This window comes from Impatiens glandulifera, chromosome 3 (assembly GCF_907164915.1).
Source record: "Impatiens glandulifera chromosome 3, dImpGla2.1, whole genome shotgun sequence".
NCBI lineage: Eukaryota > Viridiplantae > Streptophyta > Magnoliopsida > Ericales > Balsaminaceae > Impatiens > Impatiens glandulifera.
The window spans coordinates 20445008-20459928 of NC_061864.1; the positions used below are offsets into that span (position 1 = coordinate 20445008).

General features: G+C 27.8%; 1 protein-coding gene across 2 annotated transcripts; it reads right to left on the minus strand.

Annotated features, from left to right (window-relative positions):
- Positions 1 to 3865: 3865 nt before the first annotated feature.
- Positions 3866 to 7507, minus strand: LOC124931023 (probable U3 small nucleolar RNA-associated protein 11). Of its 2 annotated transcripts, none has more exons than XM_047471408.1 (9): positions 7298 to 7507; positions 5333 to 5440; positions 5163 to 5253; positions 4990 to 5081; positions 4838 to 4931; positions 4678 to 4757; positions 4411 to 4494; positions 4218 to 4317; positions 3866 to 4144 (listed from the first exon to the last, which is right to left on the minus strand). In XM_047471408.1, the coding sequence occupies exons 2-9, from the start codon at positions 5386 to 5388 to the stop codon at positions 4052 to 4054; spliced, it is 690 nt and encodes a 229-aa protein (XP_047327364.1). In that variant the 5' UTR covers positions 5389 to 5440; positions 7298 to 7507; the 3' UTR covers positions 3866 to 4051. The 2 variants fall into 2 exon arrangements, with proteins under 2 accessions (XP_047327364.1, XP_047327365.1); XM_047471409.1 differs by having other exon boundaries at positions 7268 to 7507.
- Positions 7508 to 14921: the final 7414 nt, after the last annotated feature.

Here is a 14921-nt window from a genome sequence, read left to right on the forward strand (position 1 = left end):
ACAAACAACACATAATTTTAGCATGGAAAACTCCTCAATGGGTAAAACCACGGGACAACTAGTGCCGCTTAAAATCCACTATCACCAGCAAAAGAACAATACAAAAAAAATTTCTCTAGACAATACTAGAGGCATACAGATTCACAATATCCTTGGAAACATGCACATCAAAGATATATAAACAATCAAAGAACAAGAAAAGAAGAATATCACCAAAAACAATTGCTACTGTTCCGGCAACGAAACCCCGACCTCCAGACCTCAGAATCCGATCTCCACCGTTCAGAATGTTGGCCCAGAAGTTGTGAAGCTGCTGTCCAAAAATTAGAACGATTCAACGGTGCAAACTCCGGCAATCATCAAAATACTAAGGCTGCTGAAATTGAAGTTTTTTCCCCTCTTTTCTTTCTTGATTTTCTCTCTCTTTCTTTTGCTCTTATTTCTTGCAAAAGAAGATTTCTCCCCTTTTATATTACTCCCAAATAAGTGAATCAAGTGGGGCTCAAATGGACCTATTTGTTGGGCTTTTCCTCATTAACCAAGGAAAACAAAAACCCAACAACAATAAGAAGTAAGAACCGAAACAGTTCTTTTGATTATCGGGTCTTGGTGCTTCTATCGGTACCCGCAACCAAACGTTTCCAACCCGAAATAGACCCGAACAGAAAATCAAAATAAATACCCAAACCGATCGGTTCCTTCGGGTATCCGAACCGTCGGGGGCACGACTGCCATGCCTAACTAAAATCAATTATGTTGGTTAAGATGCAGAACATTTCAATATGTATCATCTGAATTGGTTAATTTCAAATTTGGCTAGCTACATTGTTTTTCAAATTTTAACCTTTTTTTTATTTTTTTTCATTAAATTTAAAATGATTTAAGATTACAAGAGTCTAGAAATATATATTAATAAGGTCACGGCTGAATTGAATCTTATTGTTATTATTATTATTAATTTTTTTTATTCGAATTTTTTTTCAGATTGACTAACATGATCTTATGTAGCGATTTAAATATTTATATTTTTATGGGAGTTTAAATAAATACGATAGGTTGTCCCAAGATAAAAAAAAATGACATACAAGTTTTGAAATAGAACGACATTTTAACCAACGTAATGTTTAAATTTTAACCGAATGTCACTAGTATAATTCCCAATAGAGACCCATGTTTGAAAAATTTATAAATATTTGAAATGGAGAATATTTATAATATATGTTGTGCGAATTTAAAAGAATTATATATATATTTGAATTTCAAGTGTGAATTTAAAACCCTAATCTATATATGTGGAAGATTAGTGTTTGAATTCCAACTAATATAAATTTGATAGAGTTGTTTAAAAAAATTACAAGAACTAAAAGATAAATTGACAATAGTTAATGTGGGTTGAAATTTGAGTTAATTATATGTAAAGAATTTTGTTTACAAATAAATAAATTTGATTGGTTTAAATTGAAAAATCGTAACACTCTATGGACACCTTTTTCTAGCTCATTCACTTCAGTTACACAAGCGTGTTATACTTTAATTTAAATAATAAAGTATAGAAGACAGCTTTGAATTGGCCTATACATATTTGTTTAATCATTTCAATTAAAATTGAGCTTATAAGTTATAACCCATCTTAAAATTCAATTTGTCACTCTATCTTTAATACAAACAAAAAAGTATTTATTTCTAAACTACAATCACATCTTCATTTTATAAATGCAGCAGTTCACTCAAACTTATATACTTTCTAGCAAATTAAAAATATAAACACATATATATATGCATGACTACACAATTAAAGGTTTCTTATTAAAATCAAAATAGATATTCCAACTAGATTTTTGAGTTCCATAAAAGTTATGATATGATTTGTCATAAATTAATCAAAAATAACTCAAATATCAATTAAGAGATCACCAATATTTATGATCACTCAACACCGATACTATTAAACTCATGACCACAAAAAATTCATCTATCGCATCATGTACAAGAACCTCAAAAGACCGGTAAGCCTAGAGACTAGATAAAAACTATGCCCGCGCCCAATTTATAAATATATTATACAGAAGATGAAGAGATTTAAAATAGTGCTAATTTTGTACTAGTTTAAATTAGCCCAAGTAGAAGCCTGCAAATACCAGAACTGAGAAAAAAATGAATCAAAGTTATAACAAGACATGTATTCATTAGAAAATGTCCTAAATATAACTTAATCATCATCATGTTATTCATTTCAAATGACCTAACTGGATATGAATATGATCCAACTCAACTCAATCAGGATTTTTATAATTGTCATCTCTTGTTCCATTACAAAAAGAAAAATTACACTAACCAAACCGACACCATAATAGTCCAAACACCAAAATCATCACCTAACCTCCTCAAGAGGAAGGAGAGCTTTCTTCATTCTCCCTTTCTTTGTTCAGTTTCTGCATAATAGAATTAACAATAAATGTCCATCATCGTGTCTCATTGTGTGTGTACAAAGGTTCTAACATCATGAATAAACAAACCCTAAACACCAACATATGTAACGTTAAACACACATTTTTGTACCTAGATTTGGCTGAGAAATCATCAATGAATTGTTCATAGTTCATATATGTTTGATTGGATAATGGGGTGTCAAACGATTCTAATGAGAAATCACCAACTCTCTCAAAAGAAACTCTAAAGACTATACTTATTCACATCTATTCACATATGCAAAAGCTCATTCAAATAGAATACATAAGTTGCAAGTAGTGAATGTCAAAACCCTAGAAAACAATTGAAGTATATTTACCGATTCAGCGTTGTGCCAAGCAAGTCCACGATAGACATTGAAGGAGAAAGAACCAACTAGGTAAATAGTCGTCACACCAAGACTAGCTGTGAAGGCTTTGAAAGCCCAGTCTCCAGCTTTCCTTACCAATCCCATCTTCTTCTTCCTCCTCTGAATTGTAGCAGCAAAAATAAACTATTAATCCAATCATTTTAGACTGTTCTTAGTTTGTCAACTATGTCAGATCAGATTGTTCCTATTTCACTACAAAAGATATCAATTATTTCTTCATCTTACTTTCATACATACAGTCTTCCCTATCAGTAACTACTATCTCCATTGTTTGTTTTCATCACTTCAATTAACAATTTCAAAAATAATATGCATCGCTTAACGAATCAACAATTAGATATCGCATTAATAAGCTTCTTTGAAGCAGAAATCACATGTATAAGCAAATTAGTATCGAAAAGAGGATAACCAGTATTGCCGGAAGAAGCGATTTGCTCTGTTAAGGCTCCGCCGATAGCCGGAAACAGTAGTCGCCGGTTAGAAGATATTCCGGTGAAGTGACGGATGCGATCGGAGAGGCCGGATTTCCGAGCGATATTGACTACGATCAAGAGATATGGCTAAACATTGACGCGTCTATCTATGAATGGAAGAGTGCGGTCCGATTGAACCGTTCAACAGCCGGTCTAGCTTCAATTAAGTGTCTTAGACCGTTAGGGTTTCACCGTTTTTTTTTTCTATTTTCTCGTATAATCTTGATTATTTTTATATTAATTTATTAATATATACATAATATAAAAAAATATGTTGACCAAAATTTATTTATTATAAGATTTTATTTCAAATTATTATTAGTTATAATATACCACTTTGGTTTTCAAAATTTTAATTGTTATTATGTTAGAATTTTTTTATATGATTTGTTTATTTAATTATATTAAAATTAATTTATAAAATTGTAAAATACAGACCCTGTTTATATACATCTGGAATATAAAATATGAATGTAAAATTGTACCAACTTAATATGACCAAATTTAAATTTAACCAAAAATCCTAAACCAAATCATGGTTACAAGAAGAAAATAAAAAGCAAGAAAAATTCACTTGTCATAACACAAACAAGCAGAGCAATAATCCCGATAATCAAATGTGCGAAAAATAAGACTTCCTTTGTTTTGGGCTAAACGTACAAAAATACAAACAAAGTTGACAAAATATTTTTACTGTTAGTAATATCGAGAAGACAACACATCCATGAAATATGAAATTTCATCGCTTGCGTTCTGCACGCCACTTGTAAACTGGTTTTTCAGTAGGACATACAATCTCATCTTCTCGTAACTTTCGTTTACGCCCCTTTTTCTGCACAATGAAAACAGTAAATATAACGCGAGATAACTCTAATAAAGACTGGAAAAATAAATAGCAAAAATACCTGTAGTTCTTGCTTCATGGACATCTCAGTATATACAGTCTCCAATTGAGTCACCAAGCTTTTATGTTTTTCAAGTTGTTTGTATGACCCAGCTGTTCTTCTGCATTTTTATGTAAGCAACCAGAAAATTTAATAAATAAATAAATAAATAAATCGGCAAAATATATAATAAAAGTATGCAGAATTTCTTTACTTTTTAATGTGATTAGGCAATTTGTCCAAACCAGGCACTTTTCGACTTTCTGATGTTTGCGATTGCATTTCTTTGGCCTCATCCCTGATATCAAATACATGATAATTGATGAAATTAGTGAGATGGTTTCTCATCTGGATACAATATTCAAATGAGTATTATTAAAGCTAAAAAATCAACAATCTAGTAACTTTAAGAATAAACAAAATTGAACATTAGCGATAACAGGTTGAATGATGAACACAATTCAAATAAAATAAAACAGACCTGTCTTCAGCATAGTAGACATGTTTGCCCGAATGATCATTGTCAATGGATTGCAAGACTGCTGTGAGCTTCTCAACTTTCTGCAATATATTAACTTGCATTTATAAGATCAATGTAAAAAAAGAACAGAAAAGTATATTCATAGTTCGATCGTAGAAACCTTTTTCTCGCTTTGAAGTTTCTGCATAATATAACCTAAATCTTGGGTCTTCATCAACATCAGTTGATCTTGAGTATATTTATTCGCCTCACTCCTGTAAAACACTGATTAGATAAATGTAAAAAAATAAATAACTAAACCTACAAACTTACTCTTTTCTATGACTTCCATTAACAGTTTTTGTATTGACCATCTTGAAGTAGAATTCATCTGGATTTCTAGACGCAGCCTTTTCTCTGAGTTTCTGAATAAAAAAATTACAAGATTACACGCAGTGAGACTCGAAAGCATTAATAAGTCGACAAGAAAACTGTTAAATGATTACCTGCAGAGCATCTTCTTTCTTGTGAAATGCCTTTGCACGAACTACATAGTCCTTATGCTTCTCGAGAAGTCCAAATTTCTTTCTTGATGATCTGATAACAACAGAAAAAAATAAATTAAAGAACAGAAACATAATGAATATAAAACAGGTTTTCAAGAAAGAGTTCTTACGGTTGAGATCGCTCCTTGTGTTCCCGTCTATGAATAGCATTCCTTAGTGACGACATCTCTTGAACAATGATGATTGGATTACAATTCAATCACTACTTACTTTTTTTGCTGCAAAACAAACAATTTAATAAAAACAGGGTAATCTGCTGATTAAAATATTCAATATTAGCAGTATTATTGTTAATTGTTCTTCTCTTCCTACTCTGTTTCTTCTATACCTATTCTCCCCCATTCTATCTATCAGCTTTTATACAAATTTTCTCTATTTCTCATGTAAAATTGCCCATCTAGGTTCATACCCAAGCAGGAAAACAGTTGGTATAACATGATCAAATCAACAGTACACAGGTTCTTCATCTAGAAATGGAATTTACCCGAGGTTTTTGGTTTCTGTTCTACACAAACTTTGTCTTCAACAGTGGGAAACCGAAGGCAAGAGAACGTCCGACTGGTGTGGAAGTATTGAAAGGCGGTATGATGTTATGGAAAAGGTCTGTCTCGGTTGTTGGAAGCAAGAATTAGCCGTCAGTAGAGAAAAGAAGAGAGATGGATGCCCACTCTCTGGTAAATAAAAAGAGGAAGAGGAAGAAGAAAAAGAAATAAGGAAATAGAAAGGATTAGGGTTTTGGGAGTCAAAGCCCAGTCACCAGCTTGTTGACCTTAATTTATATAGCTGTGTTTTATTATGATAAATATATCCTTAAACTAGTGGGTATGATGATATATGTAATAAAATACTTTCTAGTTTCTTTTAAATCACTTTTGGCTCTATTTTTTAGAATTTTTTTCTGTCTAATTATAAGGGTCACAACAGTTGGTATCAGAGCAACTTCTTTCGTAATGACAACTACAAGATCGATGAGTTCAGATGAGAGTACGGATAAAATTCAACGATCACCAAGATTTGAAGAAAGATGTTTATGAGATTTTTTCAAAGATTCAAAACAATTGAAAATGAGCAATTGTGTCGTATCTTAGCGAAATCTCCAAGAACATGGTGAATCTGAACAAAACAATAGAACTCTTGTTGAAGCAAAGGTGGGATGAATTTTCTTATTTAAATGACAATGAAGGTTCAAGAACTCATATATCAGGTGAAGGAGTGCAAAGAAATTCAAGAAACCATATTTCAAGTGGACGAGACCTAACTATTCTGAAATTTTGCCGACACCACCCATACAAGAAACTTTCTCGGGGCACAAGGTGGGTCTATAGCAAAGCAGCCCAAGATAGAATTTGCTCATCCACGGAATTGGATAACCAAGGTTACAAGATTCTTTGATAATCATCATGGGGAAGATGATGACAAGGTGGGTTATTCAGCATGTTTGGTTCACAAATTACTCGGTTGGAAGATGGATAATATCATGGACAGAATTCTTTGTAACAATCTTGACAACGTTTCAAGAAAAAGGACATCGAGACGGGGTCATGGAATTTAATCGAATTAGTCAAGAAGATGAATTAAAAGACTACATTCTGAAATGGATGGAATTGAGAGCTCATTCAGCAAGATATATGACGTCCCAGCAGTTTCTTGGGAGGAATGAAGGTTGAAATTTGAACGATTGATTAATTTGTTACATCTCACTACTATAGATCAAGCTATTAAACTCGCAAGAATTCAAGAACATAATTTAAAGGATACAAACAAAAAAAAGGCAAAATTTAATGTGAATCCAAAAAATTATGTAAGTACGTTGACAAAAGAACCAAAGGGTTCAATGGGGAACCACATTGGGTTAATGGTAGTTCATAAGGCTAAGGTTGGGTCTTCCCTATCAGTAATTAATATCACTATTGTTTACATCACTTTAATTAACAATTACTAGAAATCAAATATGATATGCATCGCTGCTAAACGAATCAACGATTAGATGATAGTGCACTAATAAGCTTCTCTGAAGCAGCAATCTATGAATAATAGTAACTCACAATAATAATAGGTCAAGGAGAGAGGATGACCAGTATTGCCGGAGCTTGGAAGAAGCGGTTTGCTGAGTTAGGGCTCCGCTGATAGCCGATAACAGCAGTAGAGATTCCGGTGAAGTGAAGGCTGCGATCGAGGAGGCCGGACTTCCCAGCGTCTATGAATGGAAGAGTGCGGTCTGATTGAATGAATCGTTACTTGATGAACAGCCGTCCGAGCTTCAACCAAGGCCCGTTAGGGTTTCACCTTTTCTATCTTTTTTAGTTTGAATATTTTATTTCAAATATATATATATATATATATATATTAATGCATTTTATCACATTAAAATTTAATATTTAATTAATATAAACTTCAAAAATAAACAACCTTATAAATAATTAAATATATAACACTTCACCATCTAACTATTATTATTAACACGCATCTTTTGGAAACGATTTTGATTGGGTAGGTTGTGATTAAGGCTGGAAATATTATCTATAAATAGAAAATATCAATTTTTTTTATATATTAAAAAAAATGTAAGGTGGAGTGTGGAAATAATTGTTATGGTAAAGTTATAATATTTTCAATTTTGAGATATATTAAAATAATATTTTTAAATTAAAAAATATATAATATATATTTATAAGGAAATAAATAAATTTAATATTAATTTAAATAAAATATATAATTAAAAATTAAATTAAAATATAATTATACTGTGATATCATTTAATATATGTAATTACTAAATATTTTATTTTACGAGATTAAAAATTAATTTTATTTTAATATAATATTTTTTTTCTTCTCAAATTACACATAATAAAGTTTATTATATTCTTAAATTAATTTTAAATACAAAACAGGACTTGAAAGTATTATTATTATTATTAAACTTAAATTTTATTATCAATTTATAAAAAATTATTTATGCAAATGTGATTGAAAATAATCTCACTTTATTGCTTTCATTTTAGTTAGAAGATTATACTTATATTTATTCTTGTTAACTTTAATTTTTATAAAAAAAATTAATTTTTAATATTTATTAGTTTATAATTAAAATAGTCCAGTAGTAAGAGTTGGCTAAAAAGACCAAAAAGTCACGAGTTTGATTTTATTTTAAAGCGTTTTGAGTTTAAGTGGGAGCCATGGTTGTGATGGTTGTGAGGTGTCATGCTAGTTCTCCTTTATTCCAAAATAAAATAATATTTGTTAATTTATAAGAATGTTAAATTAAAAAATATATATTTTAGAATAAATATATTTAATTTTTAGTTTTTCATAATGTTTATTTATATAGCAACCATATTAAAAAAAAAATTCATTTAATATGTTTTTTTATGTATCAAATGTATAATTTAGGAATGGGTCGCTACGGTATATCTTAATTTTTAACCATATTTTATATCTTATCGAAAATTTCGATAAAAAAAATATCATACATTAATCTTAAATTGATATCGGTATACCTTAATTTCGGTACGTATTGACATTATATATATTAATCAATTTAACATAGTTACACAAAATTAAAATTAAAGATATTTATCATAAATTCAAATATTATTTTTCAAATTCAATATTTTAAAAAACTAGTAAATGTTAAAAATTAAATTTTGTTACAAAAAATAGAGTTAACAAAAATAAACATAAGTATAGTTTTAAGTTAGACTAAAGTGGAGACGAAAGAGAGATTCAAAACGGTCTTTAATCGTATTTGTATTTATAATTTTTTATATAAATTGACAATACAACTTAGAATAGAAGACTTAATTAATAAAAAAAACTATCAATTTTTTCAATTTATTCATTATCAAGTTTATCATTATTATGATCTTTTCATAAGTTAAATTATTCTTTTTTAGCCGTAGACAAATATTCCACTATTTTATAACTCAAATTACTCCTAAAAATATCAACTATTAGCCAACATTGATGATGAAATTATAAAATTATTATTGACAATAATTGAAATAATTGAGTACCTAGTTTTACTTTATTTCCACCACTCCATGTGATTGTAAAGTTTTGTTGGATATTTTTTGATCTTATATATAGACGTTATATATTGAATAATATTATAGTATAATTATATTTTAATTTGATTTTTAAAAATTATATTTCTATAATTAATATTAATTTTTGTTTTTAATTTTCTTATAAGTATTATATATATATATATTAATTTATAAATATTATTTTTTATTTCGGTTCATCTCGATATACCAAAATTGAAAATCTCATACTTTTATCGTACAAATAATTTTGGTATCGATATCATACATTATATTTTATTCGGTATATCTTAAAAATCGATATTTTTAATATATTGTGGTACAATAATTTTGATATACTTATAATATCGATAAATTTTCTCATCACTAATAATACTGATATCATACCGAAATTAAGATATACTGAATCAAGGTAAAGTAAATGTATATATTTATTTATACCGAAATTTCGGTAATAAAAAATTAAGGTATATCATATCTACTTGTATCTACTAGTTGAGTGACTAGTTCCAACTCATCACTCTCAACTTTTTTTTATTAGTTTTACGTCTGTTTGATTTTGAGTTTAGTTTAAATGTTTTATTATTTTTATCTATTTAAAAATGAGATAAATGATAAATTTAGTACTCTTGTCGAAGAAATTTGTCAAATTTAAAACTCTCCTAATTTGTTGTCATTTAGGGCATCTTCAACCCTACTGCAAACTGGGTTTGCAGTAGCCCATTCTCCTCCAATCGGCCTCCAAATCCTCCGCCAAAATGAAGTTCCGGTATATCTAGAGGAAGAAGACGCCATATATGACGGAAGACTGTTCATGCCTGCAATTATCCAAAATATGTGAAAAGGTCCTTGTATTTTTTTATTTTAATTAAAATTTTCTTTAAGTTTTCTTTTATATTAAACATTTATTTAATTATATATATTTATAATCTTTTTGTATTTATTTATAATTTATTTAAGTATTTAATAATTTTATTTATTTATATTATAAATTTATAATTATAAATAATATTGATAAAAAATTAACAATTTTCAAAAAATATATAATATTTAATTTAATATAATTTTTATTTTATAATTTTTGTTTGTTTAAAATATTATTAAATTATTTTTATGTGTATGAATTATTAATTTATAAAAAAAATTCATAAACAAATGAGAAAAGATTAGGGTTAAATTTATAAAGTTGATAAATATATAGATAATATTAGTAAAGTTAAAAAGTTGGTGTTGAGAATATTCTTTTGAGTTTGGAAATGGGTTTTTGGGTTGGAGATGAATTACTGTTTGATGTGACGTTTACTGCATTTTGCATTTTGGAGATGAAAATGGGGGTGAGGGTTGGAGATGGTCTTATAGAACTATTGTTGTAATATTTGTTATATTTAATATTTCATACTAACACCACCATTAAATTTATTATCATTCTATTTAAATATATATAAATATATTTTAATATAATTTTTTTTCTCTATTTCGTGATTCTCTTCTCTCTCTCAAACCGTGTTCTTTATTCAAACTAGGAAAATTTCGGTGTGATGCAAACAGATAAGAAAAAAAAATTAAAAATTATAATAATATGTATTGAATGTTTAAAATTCTTAATAAATCACGAATAATATATTAAAATAAAAAATAGAACGTTCTCATTTCACATTTTATTCATTTCGGTAAACAACTTATTTTTTCAAATGTTTCATCACATGTTTTTTCCGAATGAATCTCTCATCTCGTGACTTTAAACTTTCACTTTGTCAATCAAATATTTGATTCATATTTTTTAATAATTAACATCATGACCTCACACTTTGGTCAATCAAATATTTGATTCATATTTGTTTAACCACATTCAAATGATATCGGTCTATTATCCCTCGACCAACCACATCTCAATCACACTTGGTTAAAGATTGTACTTGTTTTGTTATGTTACAAGTTCGAAATATACAAATAATATTTTTAATTTATTTTTATCCGTTTTAAGTTGATGGGCGGGTCAACCCACAATCCGACCTAAATATTTATTTACTCTTATATATATATATCCAAATTAACCACAACTTTTGACCTGTCAATCCGGACACTTTAAAAATTATGCATCATTATAATTTATATATATATATATTAGTTAGTTAAAAATTTGAACTTTTATTGTTAAAATATCTCGCGTTCATCAAATTTGGCGTTGAATCTTAAATATAAAGTTTTGTTAGCCTAGTTAGTTAAAGGGTTGTACTTATTTTGTTATGTTGTAAGTTTGAAACATAAAAATAACATTTTTAATTTTATTTTTAACCATTTTAAGTTTATGGGCGGGTCTACCTACAATCCGACCCAAATATCCATTTACTCTCACATATATATCCAAATTAACCACAGCTCTCGATCCATATATATATATATATATATATATATATATATATATATATATATATTAGTTAGTTAAAAGTTTGAACTTTTATTGTTGAAATGTCTCGCGTTCATCAAATTTGGTGTTGAATCTTAAATATAAAGTGTTGTTAGCCTAGTTGGTTAAATGGTTGTACTGTTTTGTTATGTTGCAAGTTCGAAACATACAAATAACATTTTAATTTTATTTTTAACCGTTTTAAGTTTATGGGCGGGTCAACCCACAATCCGATCCAAGTATCCATTTACTCTCACATATATATTCAAATTAACCACAACTCTCGACCCGGCAATTCGGACACTTTAAAAATTAAGCATCATTATATATATATATATATATTTATAGATTAGTTAGTTAAAAATGTGAACTTTTATTGTTAAAATGTCTCGCGTTCATCAAATTTTGTGTTGAATCTTAAATATAAAGTGTTGTTAGCCTAGTTGGTTAAAGGGTTGTACTTGTTTTGTTAGGTTGCAAGTTTGAAATATATAAATAGCATTTTAATTTTAATTTTAACCGTTTTAAATTTATGGACGGGTCAACCCACAATCCGAACCAAGTATCCATTTACTCTCACGTATATATCCAAATTAACCATAGCTCTCGACCCGGCAATCCGAACACTTTAAAAATTAAGCATCATTATATATATATAATAGTTAATTAAAAATTTGAACTTTTATTGTTAAAATGTCTTGCGTTCATCAAATTTGGTGTTAAATCTTAAATATAAAGTGTTGTTAGCCTAGTTGGTTAAAGGGCTGTACTTCTTTTGTTAGGTTGCAAATTCGAAACATACAAATAATATTTTAATTTTATTTTTAACCGTTTTAAGTTTATGGGTGGATCAACCCACAATCCGAACCAAGTATCCAATTACTCTCACGTATATATCCAAATTAACCACAACTCTCGACCCGGCAATCCGAACACTTTAAAAATTAAGCATCATTATATATATATATATAGATAGATAGATTATGAGAGAGTTCACCAAATCTCCACGTTCTATTTTTACTTCTTTGCTATTGTTCTAAATTTGACAAATTCCTTCAACAAGAGTATTAAATTTATCATTTATTTCATTTAAAAATTATTATAATTTATCATATTTTAATTATGAAAGTAAATTTATTACTTAATATAAGAATATTGTTTTAATTATAATTTAAATATTATAATGTTATTTAATTTATAATTTGATCGTTTTATTACCTTAATTTTAACTGGATTAACTTTTTTTTAGTTTCAAAACAATTAATATACTCAATTTAAAATTTATTATTTAATTTATTAAGAATTAAATATTTTTTTTTTCAAAATTGTGTATCTACGACTAACATAGAGAAACTGAACACATTAGTAATAGTAATATTAATATTGTGATTTGTAGACTATTACTAATTAGTATTATAAGTCTAAAATATAATGTAAGATTATCTTAAAAATATAAAATGTTTTTATTATATTATTAAATTATAATAAAATTCTATCATTTAAATTAATTAAATATAAATATATTTTTTAAATATAAGATTAATATACATATCAATTAAACTAATAAATTAAAAATAAAATTTATAAATTAAAATTTAATTTTCAGTTACACTTTCATACTAAATATAACATAAATGCATCCATAAATTATTTATAAATTTCTCAATCAAACTCAAACTTATAGGCATTTCAAATATATATTATTTGGTTATCTTGAAATTGAAATGACATTATAAAATTAAAATAAAAAATTAAGGGTAAAAATTATTTCAATTAATTAGTAATAATTATAAAAAGGACTTAAAATATAACATTTTTTGTTTTGTTTTTTATTATATTTTACGTAAGAGGTTAGCATGACTCAATAATTATGTAATTCATAATTCAATATAAAACGTTATAGTTCGTCGCATTTGATCATTCATTTCAATTTTAAGACGTTATAAGTGTAAATCAAACTCGTGATATTATGTCTCTTAGAAATTACTATTATCTGTAACATGTAATATACGAGATTTATGAAAAGGAGGATCAAACATCTGAACATCATGTACAATCAAAGACCAAATGACATAGTCACTAAAAAAAATCATAAGATGAAGAAAGGATGCTTACAAAATGATACAGTGCAACATACGAAATGAAAGGGGATTACTATTCTAGCATGATCCTTAGCTAGAAAGTAATCCCATAATACTCAAAGATGAATTTCAAGGATGCAGAATCAGAATGAGCTGTCTAAGATTCTTAGTTAGAGAAGCTTATAAAATAAAATGTGAATCAATTTTGAGGCGAATTTAGAAGGAGACAGAATTCTAAATTTGATTAGTAATTTACAGTTCAATGAAAGAAGTGACAATATATTTAGGGAAATCGAAAGAAATGAAAAGTTTGTTGATGGTTTGGCATGGGAAAGCATTAGAACAAATGAACTTGTGGTCGATTGGAATAAAGTGGTCTGGTCTATAAAGATAATCCATTGACACCAATTAATCCTTTGGTTGATTTACAGGAAGAGACTAACAACGAGGGATAAAATTTAGAAATACATGAATATACCTTATGTTAATTGTCTAGGCTGTGAAAGGAACGAGGAAAACATAAATTATTTATTTGAGGAATGCTCATTCGTATCTATACTTTGGTCTAATTTTACAAGGAATATGAACATCTCTAACTTCCTAGGAACATGGAATGAAATTAAAGAAATGATAATAATGAAAGGGAAGATAGACAACTTCTACGCAAATTTATTGAAATACTTCTATGGAGCAATGATCTACAATGTATGAAAGAAGATAAATGCAAGAATTTATATTACAATGCGCAGATCAGTGGAGAAAGCCTAAGAAAATGTAGTTGCAGACGACAATGTACTAATTCATACTTGGAGAGGAATTTGGAAGAATGAAGAAAACTGGAGCTTAAGCCAAAAATGGAATATCTCTTATGAAATAGTCATTAGCAAAATCAGATTCAAAACGTTTTAGACAGTTTTTGTTAGTTGTAATTTTCTTTGTTTTGTAATTCCGATTTATTATTTGTTTCTTTGTCGCTAGAGTTGGTTTAAGTTTGATCTTAACTTCGAACTATTCTCCCACTTTTAAGTTTGTTTTAATGAAATGGTACTAAATTATTTTTCCAAAAATATACATTATTTTTTAATGAAAATATACATTCTTTTTTAATGGTACTAAGTTTTTATATGTTTGGTTGGATGATTAGTTGACATAGATAAGAGTTGAAG

What these genes read in the sequence shown, in the direction of transcription:
- LOC124931023 (XM_047471408.1), bottom strand. Translation starts at nt 5,388, where the DNA reads ATGTCGTCACTAAGGAATGCTATTCATAGACGGGAACACAAGGAGCGA. An exon ending in AGAAAGAAGATGCTCTGCAG is followed by an intron (nt 5,082 to 5,162) that starts GTAATCATTTAA and finishes TTTTTTATTCAG; the next exon opens with AAACTCAGAGAAAAGGCTGC. An exon ending in CCATGAAGCAAGAACTACAG is followed by an intron (nt 4,145 to 4,217) that starts GTATTTTTGCTA and finishes TTCATTGTGCAG; the next exon opens with AAAAAGGGGCGTAAACGAAA.